Source organism: Tenrec ecaudatus, chromosome 13 (assembly GCF_050624435.1).
Source record: "Tenrec ecaudatus isolate mTenEca1 chromosome 13, mTenEca1.hap1, whole genome shotgun sequence".
Lineage (NCBI taxonomy): Eukaryota > Metazoa > Chordata > Mammalia > Afrosoricida > Tenrecidae > Tenrec > Tenrec ecaudatus.
The window spans coordinates 77,566,778-77,581,264 of NC_134542.1; the positions used below are offsets into that span (position 1 = coordinate 77,566,778).

The window sequence follows — 14,487 nt, forward strand, 5'->3', positions numbered from 1 at the left end:
TTGCTTTGTGATGGTTGGACCAGGGTGCAGCTGCCTTTGTGGTTCCCTACTTAAGTTGGCAAAGCTGACTTTCTACAAGATATCCCCAAAGAGAAGCTGCATGGACCTACCCCGATGCAGCCCTAGGTGCTGGAACAGCTGTGTGGAGACCCCTGCCAGCGCTGAGATGCTTACACATTCACTGACTCGGCTTTCCTCCTGCAGTCGGCATCATTGCGTCTGTTTTATGAGATGGAGGAGGACGTTGTGGATTGGTGTTGGGCATATGGGCTAATGGGTTAATGTTGGACTTGTGGGCTTGGGCAGCACTGGGATGGGATGCTTTCTTGATGAGCCTTTATATAAACTCTCTCTTATACATGAGCTTCTGTGGATCTGTTTCTCTAAAGTACCCAGACTAACACCAGCCCCCTCATAATCATAGAAAGCAATACAAAGAACAGGAGGGGAAATAAGATACATGGAAAATGCATTACACCCTCTCTAAAAAGTACTGGATAATAGAAGAAAAATTGTGTAATAAGTTTTCTAGACTCAAAGGAGAAAGCACAACATGCCAAAACAGTTGGCACACAACAAAACCAGTGTTCTAAGACTAATTTATGCACACACACTAATCTATATACACACACACACTCACACATACACAACCCCCAACCCGCTGAAGATCAACACCTTAACTTAACGCATTTAACAATTTGACAAAGGGCAGCCGGGGAGTCTGCAGTTTCCAGAAGAAAAGAAATAATAAATACTGAAACAAATCAATGAAACAATAAAACAATAAAAGGAATAAAAAGACAAGGGTCTCGCTCTTTGAAACGATTGTCCAAGCTGAGAAACCACTGGCAAAGTTCATAAAGAGAAGATGCAAACACCAGGAATAAGATAGTGTGATGTTATAACAGAACCTATTGAAATCAGATGGATGTTAAGAGACTACTGAGAGACAAAGCACCCTGATGACTTTAAAACACATCAACAAATAGATTTCAAGATGTGCATGAGCTGCATAAATTAGCGCACACTGGGGTAGAAAATTTGAATACCACAAGGAAAGAAGAAACGGAATACATTTTTATTTAAAACAAAAACAACAAAAACCTTGCAAGGGAAAAAGCGCTGCCTCAGACAACTTCACTGTGAATTCGACCAAACATGCAGATAAGAGGTGTCATCAGTTCTACCCACACTCTTCCCGAGCATGGAAAAGGATTGCTTACCCCCAAACCTATTTTACGGAACAAGGATAACTCTGACACCAAAGTCCCCCAAAGACTTCTCTACAAAAGAAAATTATGGATTGATATCCCTCATGAACATAGGTAGAAAATTTTCAACAAATCCCACCTTTTAACCCCAACACCACATACAAAAACAACATATATCCTGACCAAGAGGGATTCAGACCAGCTAGGCAAGGATGGTTCAATCGTAGAAAAACAACACAATCTACTATATTAAAAATGTAATTATTTTAATAATAATATTATTAGCCATAATAAGGCTTCAGGAATTAATACCTATGGAAATGTTTCAGAAAGCTGAAAAAGCACTCACTCATCTGTCCCCGGAAAGCTGGAAAATAGCTACTTGGCCAACTTTCCAGGAAGAGATCCATATTTGTTCCAAAGAAAGGAGACCCATGAGAATGCTCAATCTATGGAAGAATAACATTGATATTGCTCACAAATAACCTTTTGCCTAACATCCTCCCACAAGGATAGAGCAGTCCATGACCGGGAACTGCCACAAGTTCAGGCTGGATTCAAAGAGGACCTGGAACAAGGGATATCATTGCTGATGCCAGATGGAGCTTGGCTCAAAACCGAGACTATCAGAAAGATGTGCATTTGTGATTCATTGACTATGCAAAGGCATTTGTGTTTTGCATAATACACTGTGGGTAACTTTGAGAAGAACAGGAACAGGATTTCCGGGAACAGAAGAATAAGAATTTCAGGACTTTATTGTGCAAATTCAGAACTTGTACATGGACCGAGGGACGGTTGTGTAAACAGAACAAAGGAATACTGCATGGTTTACAACCAAGAAAGGTGTGTGCTAGGGTTGTATCCTCACGCCATATTTGTTCAATCTTTATGTTGAGCAAATCACCGGAGAAGCCGGATTACATGAAGAAGAGTGGGGCATCAAGATTGGAGGATGTCTTATAAACAACCTGTGGTATGCAGATGACACAAGCTTGATTGTTGAAAGTGAGGGGAAATTGAAGTACTTGTTGCTGAAGATCAAGGATTATAGCCTTTAGTATGGATGGAAATCAATGCGAGGAAGACCAAAGTCAAGTGGCAAAAAGTTTGAAGTTGTCAAGAACTTACTTGAATCCACAATCAATGCTCATGGAAACAGCAGTCAAAAGATCAGAAGACCCATTGCATTAGATAAATCTACTGCACAAGACCTCTTAAGAGTGTTGAAGAACAAAGACGTTACTATTTTGAAGACTAAAGTGCATCTCACCCAAGCTATGGCATTCTCCGTTGCCTCATATGCATGTGAAAGTTGGATATTTAATCAGAAAGACCATAGAAGAATTGATGCTTTTGAATTGTGGTGCTGGAGAAGAATATTGAAAGCACCTGGGACTGCTGGAAGGACAAATCTATTTGTATTGGAAGAAGTACGATCAGAGTGCTCCTGAGATGCAAGGATGGCAAGACTTCATCTTACAGACTTTGGACATACTGTGAGGAGGGACCAGTCCCTGGAGAAAGCTATCGTGTTTGGTAAAGGGGAAGGCTGGTGAAAAATAAATGTCCTCAGTGAGATGGGCAGACACAGTGGCTGTATCCATGGACACAAGACCTCTCATGAGGCTGGCACAGGACCTCACAGTGTTTTGTTCTGTTGTGCATAGGGTCACTATGGGTCAGAGCTGAATCCATGGCACTTAACAACAACTATATAAATGAAACAGAAAACCCACAAAATCATATCCGTTGATAGAGAAATGGTCCCTGATAAAATCAAACACCCATTCTTGATAAAACTGTCAGCAAAATAGGAATATAAGGAAAACTCCTCAATATAATTAAGGGCACATACATAAAAGCAACAGCAAACATTATTCTCAATGGTGTGGGTGTACTGAAGTATAAGGGAAATGTTGATTATATATATATATATATATATATATTAGATATAAGAATGGATTTGGGGCTGACACTCAACTGCAAGCCCAGGCCTAAAAACAATCGGTTCTTATGAGGTGGTCCTGCTCAATACTTCCCTCATGAAGCGATCACTGAGGATAACATAACGGAATGTGGTGAAGAAATCATATGCTACCCTGCTAACCGAGGGACTAGTGTCTGGGTTCTTAAAGGCTTGCTAAAACAAGCAGCCATATAAATGAGGTGATAACTAAACTCACAAGAAAGAAGCACATCAGCCTGTCTGATCCAAGGACTATAAATAACAAATGCAAGATTAGAGGAGGGAACCATATGAGAGCTTAAATTCTGAGCAGCCAGTGTGCAGAAGGCCATGGATGACAACGAAAGCCCGAAATCCATTCGCAAAAAACCAACAGGGACTAAGCCTCCATTGAATATCCTCGGACCATTGGCCAGGGACAGGGAAAGCCCTCCCCACAGACAGTTATAATTTATTTTCCTTTAAATCCATTTTTAATTTGTTCTAATTTTTTTTCATTATCCTCGGATTTCCCTTGGGTTGAAAGAAATGTAACCAATGTCACTGAACAACTTTGTACAGCAATTGTTAAATGAAAGCCTAATCTGCTGTGTAAACCATCACTGAAAACACAATAGAATTTTATTAACTGCATTCAGATAACAGAATTTTTGGAGAAATTTTTTGAAGCTCTGTAATATTTAATAAACAGAGTAAGAGTTTATAAACTTTTTAGTCTTATCTAAACACCACAAAGATGAGTCACTGGGCCCAGAGGAATGGAATCACTGGCCTAGAGGTTTACAACCATAGTTTCAAGAGTCACTAAGGTAAATTGGCATAACAGCTCACAAGGACACTGTTCTGCATCCTACTTTGCTGAGTAGTGACTGGTGTCTTAAAAGCTTTGGAGCAGCCACCTTAGGGGCAGCTACTGATCTCTTCTCATATGCAGCAAAGACTACTAAAGAAAATCAAAGATGTATGAGGATTTCTACTTTTGGAAAGACTTACAGTCTCAGAATCCCACAAGGACTGTTCTAGCCTGTTCCTTAGGGTCTCTGTGAGTTGGAATCACTGGATGGTCATGAGTTTTGAGTTGGAGATGGAAACAATTCGTCCACAATACTAATGGACCACTGAAATCTCAGCTTCCATGACCTGAGACCAGAAAAACTAGAAAGTGCCCAGTTACCATAATATCCTTAGGACAATCACTCACGTAAGATCAGGAAAACGCTTAGCAGGTAGAAAGAAATAGCAAAGGAAGATGAGTGGAAGTAGTACACACGAAAAAAAAAAGTCGAGAGAATTCTCTTACATCCATAACTGTAATCAACACGAGGAAATAAAATGGAAAACCAATTATGCAATCACAATAAAAAGTTAAGAGGGAAAACAAATCTTCAGTGGGGAATTCAGAGCATTGCTGAGAGCTCACCGAAAAAGAGTGTTAGTATTGATTTTTGTCTTCTTCAAGTGGGCACAGAACATAATGCAATATGCAGTGATTTTAAAATTGAAAGAGCCTTCCTAAACAAATATATTCTTCATACTGAATTTGTCTGAAGTTATCTGCTGACTGAAGAGATGTTTTGTTTGAAATAAATCCATGCATATATGAACAGGAATCCTGGTAGCAATTAACTTACTTACCTGTTTGGGTGTGTATGGGGGGGGTTGTTATTGGAGAGTAAAGGCAAAAATATCTGTCTTTTAACTAATTTTTTAAATGGTGAATTAGGTTGGGGGTTTACATTTCAGACCCCAATACTCTTATAACTGATCCCTCAGCTCACTGGGGTTCCAGCTCTCTGTTATTTTAGGTACTTTTACTTCATCTTGTATGAAAGATTCACTAATCTCACTAATGATAATGTATTTCTGGCATTCAGCAATAATGCTTCAGGAATAGATCTCCCTATGTTAATGCTAGCTGACCCCTGAAAGAGTATGAACTCCTGACTAGCACAACGACCCACACTTGGAACCTCACTGGCGGATTATATGACCACAGTGTCCACACTGAGCTATTTTGAAGTAAATTAAAGTACCGTCATGCTCCATTCCAAATTCTTGGAAGACATCTTTAAATCTAGGTCAAGTTAGGGAAGGAGTTGAAAGGAAGACATCATGTCAAAGGTCAGGAACTTTCTGCAAATGGGCAGGACATTTCAGGAGGTGAGCTATTGCGCCGGCTGCAGAGTGCCGCTTGTGGCCATTTGAGCGCCTTCCAGACAGAAGCCATCAGTGTCACTCACCATCGGACATCCATGTCAACGGCTCTCTTTTCAAGGTTGCTTGACAAGCGTGAAAAAATGATTCTATTCAAAGTCTTGCAAGCTCTCCTCAAATAGAACACGTGGTAGCTGACGGTGGATCTGAGGAGTAGGAAAAACACTCACCGCCATGGAGTCAGTGCTGACTCATCACGGCCCTGTGTGGGTTGCTGAGACTGTAAGTGTTTACAGGAGTAGAAAGCCCATTCCTTGTCCTGCGGAGATGCTGGGGGTTCAAACTGCTGACTGTGTGGATCATAGCGCACTGTTAGCCACTGCGCCACCAAGGTTCCTAACAATGGACTTCAAGTACACCTAGAGTACTACCTGGGCGCCTCAGGGGATAACACTGCAATGTGTTTCCTACTTGAAAGAAAATTTACATCTAGTCAGAGATGAGAAAGAGGATGTTCTCCTGGGAACACAATGTTAGTCAGAAAGTTTTTATTCAGAACAGATTGTGCTGGGGTGTACACAAAGACTCTGTACAGCAGAAAACAACCAAAAGATGTAAGACAAGGAAAACCAACAACACTACCATAACTCTCTACCTTGGTTAATTGTTAGATTTTATTTAACTCTTGCTATTAGATGATACAAGTCTATTCCAACTCAGAGCGACCCCAATGTGACAGAGTAGAACGATCCCATGGGGTTCTCTAGGGTGCGGTCTTTTCTTTTTTGTCACCTTTTATTGACTTGAGGAAGCCCACAAAGCAAACTGATTTTCCATTCAACAAGTTGCACACATTTTGTTTTGTAACACTGATTGCAATCTCCACACTGTAACAGTAAACTTTCCACTTCCTCTCTGTTTTGCCATCTCCATTGGTCCTTCTTGCCCATCCCTCTTTGCCTTCTGAACTTTGACCTGAGCAAAGGCTTGACAGGAGCAAATCATCAGATCCATTTTTTTTTCTTTTTTGGCTTGGTAGAGCTGCTAGGTGGGTACAAACTGTCAACCTTTCCGTTAGCAGCTAAGGATCTTTTATTTAACACTAGTTTTTTAATATTGGAAAAACAGAGTAATACTCAGGCCGTACTCTTTGCTTTGATCTAGCCGATGGCAGAGAATTAATAACCATACAACCCTAATCTTTCTTTAGCCAGCATTCTTTCAAGTTTTACATAATTACTATACATTGAAGGAACATTTCATCTGACACCAGCGGAATGCTTTACTCTATTTTTGCGATTTAAAAAAAATCAAAGTAACTGAAAAAGAAATATTCCCACAAACTCATTACTTATTGCTAACTTGACATATTCAGTTTGATCATCTGGTGCAATGAATATATTCTCAACGTTGAACTGATGATCTTGACTCTTGCTCTTGGCACAATACAAAACAGTTTTCTACTTCAAATGCAAAGTCTACATATTATTACATTAGCAGGCTTGAAAGCTAGAAGAACTAAGAGAGTCTAACCAGGCAAAGACATCTTGATATTTAGTTGGCGAAACTATGCAGGTAAGGCAGTCAGAATATGGGAAGGCCGAGTATAAAGCATTTCTGAAATAGAGATCACTAGTATGCCACCTTTCCCCTAAGGTCTTACATCAGAACAAATTGGGTGGCAGAAGAGGCTTATTTTATTTGAAAAGATAGCAATCTCAGATATAGTTGTAACATTTTCTAAGAACTTTTATCTTAAAAGTTCCATTGAAAGCATGTAACTAATGACAGCTGAACTGGAAGCATTTAGGTGGACATTATAAAGAGTGGCCTTTATAAATTGCTCGGTGTGAAAAGATCACAGTGGCAAGGACAAGAAGCCGCAAGTGCCAGGTGGACATAATGAGACAGAGTAAGCCCTCCATATCTCAAGGTTCCTTATCTATGGATTCAACCAGCTTCAGGTTGAACATATTATGTGTGGATTGTACAATTTTTCTTGATGTAATTGAACTGTATATGTGAATTACATGTTAAATAAAACTTTTAAAAATATTGGAGTTTGGGATAGAAATGAAAGGGTTAAATGAATTCCTCCGAAGTTCCCAGAGAATATCTCACTCAAACTCATGGCCATCAAATTGATTCAAGCATGGCGCCCCTCTCGGACGGGGTAGAACTGCCCCTGTGGGTTTCTGAGACCAACTCCTTATGGGAATAGACTGCCTCATCTTTCTCTAAATAGAGAACAGGGGGCTCTTTATATGACATTTACAAGGCACTAGAGATTATAAGTAGAGATAATTTACAGTCTATGGGAGGCTCTATGTAGGTTATTTTCAATACTACACCGTTTTCCATAAGAGATTTGATCCTCCACAGGTGATTCGATATCCACAGGCATGGTGGTACCAATGTCCTACAGATGTTGAAAGTCTGAGATTCTACAATGCATCAAAGAAGAAGTTCCTGTTCATAATAACACTGCTATGTTTCCATGCACATGGCTAATGCATGTTGGTAAATATATGTATTTTCCGTGTAGTAACAAAGATCAGATTTCTTTCTTCAAAAAGCAAGTAATAGCAGTACCTGATCAGAAATAAGTGGGACACAGAAAGCCTGAGAATCTGGGTACAAAACTGAAGAGAAAAACCAATGTCTAAAGCGTCTCTGGTCAGTACTATATTCCCTAGGGAGCCTTTCTCTGTTTCCGTTGCACACATTCCCAATATGAAACGACTCTAAAGCCTCATGGTGCAGAGTGATGTTCGGATGTTGAGCCAATCTTTCCATCCCTTCTACATGCCCCATGACGGACTGAGACAGACACGCAGGCAAGGGAATGTAGTGATTAGCACACATTTGTGCTCAGCCTTCAAATAATTAGGCTTCTGATACACTGCTATCAAAGCAATTACACTTGTGGTATCACTGTCTCAAAAGCAGAGTTCTAAATATTAAGGAAGCCTGGGCCTGTGCTGCTCTTGCTTCCCATGACAGGCTCTCAGATCATCCGCTGAACATCTGCCTGAGACGAGAAGGCCACTTAATTAACCCCCGTTTGTCTTGATCTCATCACTTTCTGGCTCCCGAGTGATTGCAATCCCAGGTTTACCTTCCCTGTCTTCCCGGCTCCAATCTCATTCAACACATACAGTTCCTTTCTGTCACAATTACCCCTCTGTGATCTCTTCAGCAGCCACCCCACTTCCTCACCGCTTTGACATGCTTTCAGCATTTCCTTACCAGTTATGTTTATGTAATTTGTCCCCTCTCCAACTGGCCTAGTCCTACCTCTCCTCCCCACTGAAAGCAATTCCGAATGTTAACTGTTATCTCTTTTTAAATTATTTTCCCGATTCGACTTGATCTCTAAGCCATTTTCCTTGCTAAAGAGTTCTTGATACATTTTTCTTTTGGGTCCCTTGACATCCACTTCTGCTGTCTCTTTTTCGGTTTTTAGCTATTGGTTTGTTGTGGTTTCTTCATTCTTCTACCTCAGACTGTGAGCATGATTCAGAGCTCAGTCACTGTTTCTCGGATCATTTGTCCCAAACTGGAGCAGGTCGAGTTGTAATCCTCACTCTGAGATGCCGAAGAAGCTACGACCAAAGGTGAGGAAGCTGCTGGAAGAATCAGCAATAGGTTCCTTTTCTGTCATTTCGTGTGTGTGTGTGTGTGTGTGTGTGTGTGTTACTTGTTCTACACCTTTTCTTTTGGAGAGCTTCTTTTTGTTCATTGGTGTAATGAAAATCATGTTAGCGACAAACAGCATCCGTTTGATTTCTTGTGTCACCAGTAACTTTCTATATCACTTTGAACAAACCTTTCAAACCGTGAGCTAGTCTCTTACATCTGTAACTTGGCCATTCCCTCGGTTTGAAACACCTCTTTCTATTCCTCAGCCTCTTCCTGATTTCTATTGATGTTTGGTGTTATATGTCACTTCCCTCCTCCCTCAGTCTGGTTAAACTTCTCTGCTCACCTGGGGCCTACTGAATGATCCTGACACCTGTAGTCATGCTCTTCATAATTTTGTTCACAACAACCTCTTCATTTATTTTATTGGGAAAGCTATTTTGTATTCCCATTTTTATTATTCTTGTCCCAAACACAAGAGTTCTCTTTAAAACCATCTCTAAAAGACACACACACACACACACATCAAAATACTAAAAACCATGTTATTTTAAACATCAATTCATAATCCTTCTTGACAAAACTATAGCACTACATTATTTTGACTTCAATAACTTTAATGTGTCCTTTTTCAGTTTTAACTCAGATATATCCCTATATTAAGGCTTAAAACAGGACAGAGAATGTCTTCCAATAGTAAATAAAGATGCAAACCTCCAAAGCACTTTTTTTTCACCTCCAAAGCCCTTAAGGTCATATTTCAGTAATTTAAGGAAAACGCTTTGGTGGTTGATGCAGAGATTATAACTGATTATTTTTTATCATTTTATTAGGTGCTCTTAAAGCTCTTATCACAATCCATACATACACCTATGTGTCAAGCACATTTGGATATATGTTGCCATCATTTTCAAAATATTTCTTTCTACTTGAGCCCTTGATATCAGCTTCTCATCACCCCCTCCCTCCCTCATGATCCCTTGATAATTCATTTAAAAAAATTCCATGTCCTACAAGGACCTCTGTCTCCCTTCACCCACTTCTCTGTTGTCCATCCCCCTGGGAAAGGGTTATATGTAGATCATTGTGATTGGTTTCTACTTTCTCCGCCGACCTCCCTCTTCCCCTCCTGGTATCTCTATTTTCATTATTGTACCTGTGGGCTTTATCTGTCCTGGATTCCCTGTGTTGCGAGCTCTTATCTGCACCAGGGTGCATACTATGGTCTAGGTGAATTAGTAAGGGAGAATTGAGGTCACAATAGTGGGTGGAGGAAGCATTAAAGAACTAGAGGAAAATTGTATGTTTCATCAGTGCTATACTGCACCCTGACTGACTCGTCTCTTTCTTGTGACCCTTTTGTAAAGGGATGTCCAATTGTCTACAGATGGGCTTTGAGTGGAGACCCATTCTGTGCTCTCCATCATTCACATCGATATGATTTTTTGTTCTGGGTCTTTGATGCCTGATAATTGATCCCATCCACACCTCATGATCACACAGGCTGATGTGCTTCTTCCATGTGGGCTTTGTTGCTTCTCAGCTAGATGGCCACTTGTTTATCTTCAAGCCTTTCAGACCCAAGATGCAAAAAAAAAAAAAAGACCCAAGATGCTTTATCTTTTGATAGCCGGGTACTATCAACTTTCTTCATCACATTTGCTTATGCACCCATTTTGTCTTCAGTGATTGTGTTGGGAGGTGAGGATCACAGAATGCTGGATTATTAGAACAAAGTGTTCTTGTGTTGAGGGAGTACTTGAGTTGAGGACCAATGTCCATTTGCTACCTTAATACTTAATATATAAATATATGTACATAGATCTATTTTCCTATTGTTATACGGTATGTAAATATATTTATATATGTGCGTGCCTGTATTTAGACCTATATAAATGTCCTTTGCCTCTTAGTTATTTCCTCTATTTCCTTTTAATTTCCTCTTGTCCCACTATCATGTATAACTGATTCTTTTCTTAAATCATTTTATTGGGGGGCTCGTACAATTCTTATTACAATCCATACATCCATCCATTGTGTCAAGCGCATTTGTACATTTGTTGCCATCATCATTCTCAAAACATTTGCTTTCTACTTGAGCCCATAATATCAGCTCCTAATTGCCCCCTCCCTCCCCAGTTCCCACTCCCTCATGAACCCCTGATAATTTATAAATTATTATCATTTTGTCATATCTTACAGTGCCCGAAGTCTCCCTTCACCCACTTTTCTGTTGTACAACCCCAAGGGAGGAGATTATATGTAGATCCTTGTAATCTGTTCCCCCCTTCTATCCCACCTTCCCTCCACTCTCCAGGTATCGCCACTCTTTCCACTGGTCTTGAAGGGGTCATCTGTCCTGGATTCCCTGTGTTTCCAGTTCCTATCTGTACAAGTCTACATCCTCTGGTCTAGCCAGATTTGTAAGGTAGAATTGGGATCATGATAGTGTGGGAAGGAAGCATTTAAGAAGTAGAGGAAAGTTGTATGTTTCATCATTGCTACCCTGCAAACTGACTGGCTTGGCTCCTCCCCATGACCCTTCAGTAAGGGGATGTCCAGTTGCCTACAGATGGGCTTTGGATCTCCACTCTGCATTCACCCTCATTTACAATGATATGATTTTTTTGCTCTTTGATGCCTGATACCTGATTCCTTCGACACCTCATGGTCACACAGGCTGGTGTGCTTCTTCCATGTTGACTTTTTTGTTTCTGAGCTAGATGGATGCTTGTTTACCTGCAAGCCTTTAAGACCCCAGACACTATATCTTTTGATAGCCGGGCACCATCAGCTTTCTTCACCACATTTGCTTATGCACACATTTGTCTTCAGTGATCGTGTCGGGAAGGTGTGCATCATGGAATGCCAATTCAATAGAACAAAGTGTTCTTGAATTGAGTAAGTACTTGAGTGGAGATCCAATGTCCATCTGCTGCCTTAATACTAAACCTATAAATTTATGCACGTAGAACTATTTCCCCACCATCCTATATAAATATATTTATATATCTACATTCCTATATTTAGACCTCTATAAATACCCTTTGTCTCCTAGTTATTTCCTCTATTTCCTTTTACTTTCCTCTTGTCCCATTATCATGCTCAGCCTTCATTTGGGTTTCAGTAATTTCCCTCGGTTACATTGCCTTTGCTGAATCCCTACCAGGCTTCTCACAACCTCCTTGCCAGTAATTTTGGACCACTTGTTGCTCCCTTGGTATAACTGATTCTTAAAGGACCTATTACTTTAAATATTTGCTCTCTCAAACTATATACATAAATGCAAAGAAGGTCAATAATTAGATCACAGAAAAGAATTATTTAATGGCTACAGATACTCTGTAGACATAGAGACATTTCAAATTCCTAGCTTATCAAACCTACATAGACCAACTAGTCTAATCAATCTATAATCCAAAACTTTTAATACCACCTTCAAAGAGTAATATCTGAGTACCTCCATCATAAATGTCCTAACTTCTAAAAGCAAGATGAAATGGAAATTCAATGATTTTATCCACATTGTAATCATATTTTCATAAATATGATTATAATTTCAAACCAGTGAAATTATGTTATCTAATTGCTCTCAATATGTAACGTTAACGTTTTACCACTACATCTGTTTGGATTTATTATAAATTGAAAAGGCCCTAAAGGAAAGGCATAATAATAAAAATGTTGGCCAAATAAAAACCCTGGACAGTAACGCTGGCCTTGTTCCCTATCTCCTGGTGTTGGTGAACACTCAGTAAATAGAATGTCGCAGAGATATTCTTGGCAGTGATGCTCTAATGAGAACTCAAGGAGCACATGAGTGGCTGATTCGATGACTTTTAAAATTCGACTCTGTGAGTCTGCGATTTAGGTCATGAATCAATTTAAGGTACTCTATCTGCTGAGTGAGCTCCTCATAGTTCTTATAACAACAGCCATGTTTATAAAAAGAAAAGCCCAGAAGCCAACGGGGTAGGTGGTACTTACGAGTATTGTGTCAGCAGATTCAAATCGTTATGCATGTTGATCGGATATGATTCGCTGAGTTCAAACAGCTTCTCCAGGGCCTCGTAAATGAAGATGATGCAGATGAGCGAAGCGAAGGCTTCTTCCGTGAACCGAGTGATGTAGCAGACAAGTGAGCTGGCGTCGGTGGCCACAAGTATGATACACAGCGTGGCCGTCCAAAGGCCAATGCTGGCCCTGAGAGACAGGTATGACAGCCCGTATTCTCTACGAAGAGGAACAGCAAGGACACACAGAGAGAGAAGGTCATTGAGCAGCCTCCCACCATTTTAAGTAAATGGAAACAAGCCTAATCTAGGAAGTAAAAAAATTTTTTAAAGCTTCATATTGCATGAGTCACAAAACTCAAGATGCTGTCTACAGGGGACATCTGAGAGAGGGGAAAAACAAGGAGTGTTTCAGCGCTTGGAACTGAATTTTATTTTGATAAACATTACGTAGCAGTACACATCAATACTTTACTTTCCCTCTATGTCAATGGAGAGGCAAAAATGGCCAACTAAATCACTGGAGGCGTCTTCTCCTCTCCCCAGAGAACTCAAAATGTGATGCCAGGAGAACGTAGACACAGTAAAGGGTATAGAAAGGGGCTAAGGGTCAAAGGTGGGTCACACTTACTTGCAAAACTTAAACAAAATCTTTTCGAACACCAACACTGGTCCTGTACTTCCTAAAATGGTCAGCGGCTGTCCACCGAAGAGAGAATAGGCTATCCCAGTCATGGACGCTCCAAAGAGAGATTCAATGGCACTCTGTACAGAGATATAAATGGTCCCGTTACTGACGCCGCACAGCCAATCACTGCAGCCAGCGAGGACCTGCATAAAATGCACGCATACGTGGCAAGCTTAGCAACTTCTGGTAGGACCTGAAGGGCGAGCATGATCAAATGAGTGAGAACAACAGGTAAACAATAAATGTCGAGCGTGGGGGTGTATCCTCTCCACCTTCCTTATTTCACCTTCCGGTTGCCATATTGAGAGCTTAAACATATTCAGGATACGTGCCTGGGCAGAGCCTGCTCTGTGTCTACGGGAAGCATCAGAGAATGTGCACAGAACCTTGTGCAAGACTCAAAACAATTTGTTCGGAGCTATTCTGCTCTCAGATTGCCAAGTTCACTAGCAGTCCTGGAAATGTCTATGGAAGTTTATCCGGCAGACCATACATCAAATCTCTCTTCATAGCAGAATCCAAACTGAAAGGTTCGCTTATCTGACTGTGGATCTCAAAAACTGGTTGCGTTTCGAAGTTCTGAGCAAAAGAGAATACATACTATACGACCTTCCGTTGCTTCTCCCAGCAGTCCTCCGAACGTGATGACCGGAGACATGCAGGCGCAGTAGAGGAACAGGAACGACGCTAAGCACTGCAGGCTGAAAGCATCTCGGAAGTCGCTCCAGAAGTATGGCGCTTTTCTTTTGATATCTAATATAAGTCCCCCAAAGATCCTGAGATGGGGAAAACACAATAATGAAACCCAGG

The 14,487-nt window shown here is 40.6% G+C and overlaps 1 protein-coding gene across 3 annotated transcripts in view; it reads right to left on the bottom strand.

Annotated features, from left to right (window-relative positions):
• The window catches only part of SLC4A10 (solute carrier family 4 member 10), a 241,254-nt gene that overhangs the window by 73,776 nt on the left and 152,991 nt on the right, over positions 1-14,487 (bottom strand). For all 3 annotated transcript variants that reach the window (XM_075528845.1, XM_075528844.1, XM_075528846.1), the window contains 3 exons: positions 14,279-14,453; positions 13,621-13,754; positions 12,964-13,209 (listed from right to left, as the gene is read on the bottom strand). In XM_075528845.1, coding sequence (XP_075384960.1) covers positions 12,964-13,209; positions 13,621-13,754; positions 14,279-14,453 — 555 coding nt within the window. The remainder of the gene's footprint in view (positions 1-12,963; positions 13,210-13,620; positions 13,755-14,278; positions 14,454-14,487) is intronic.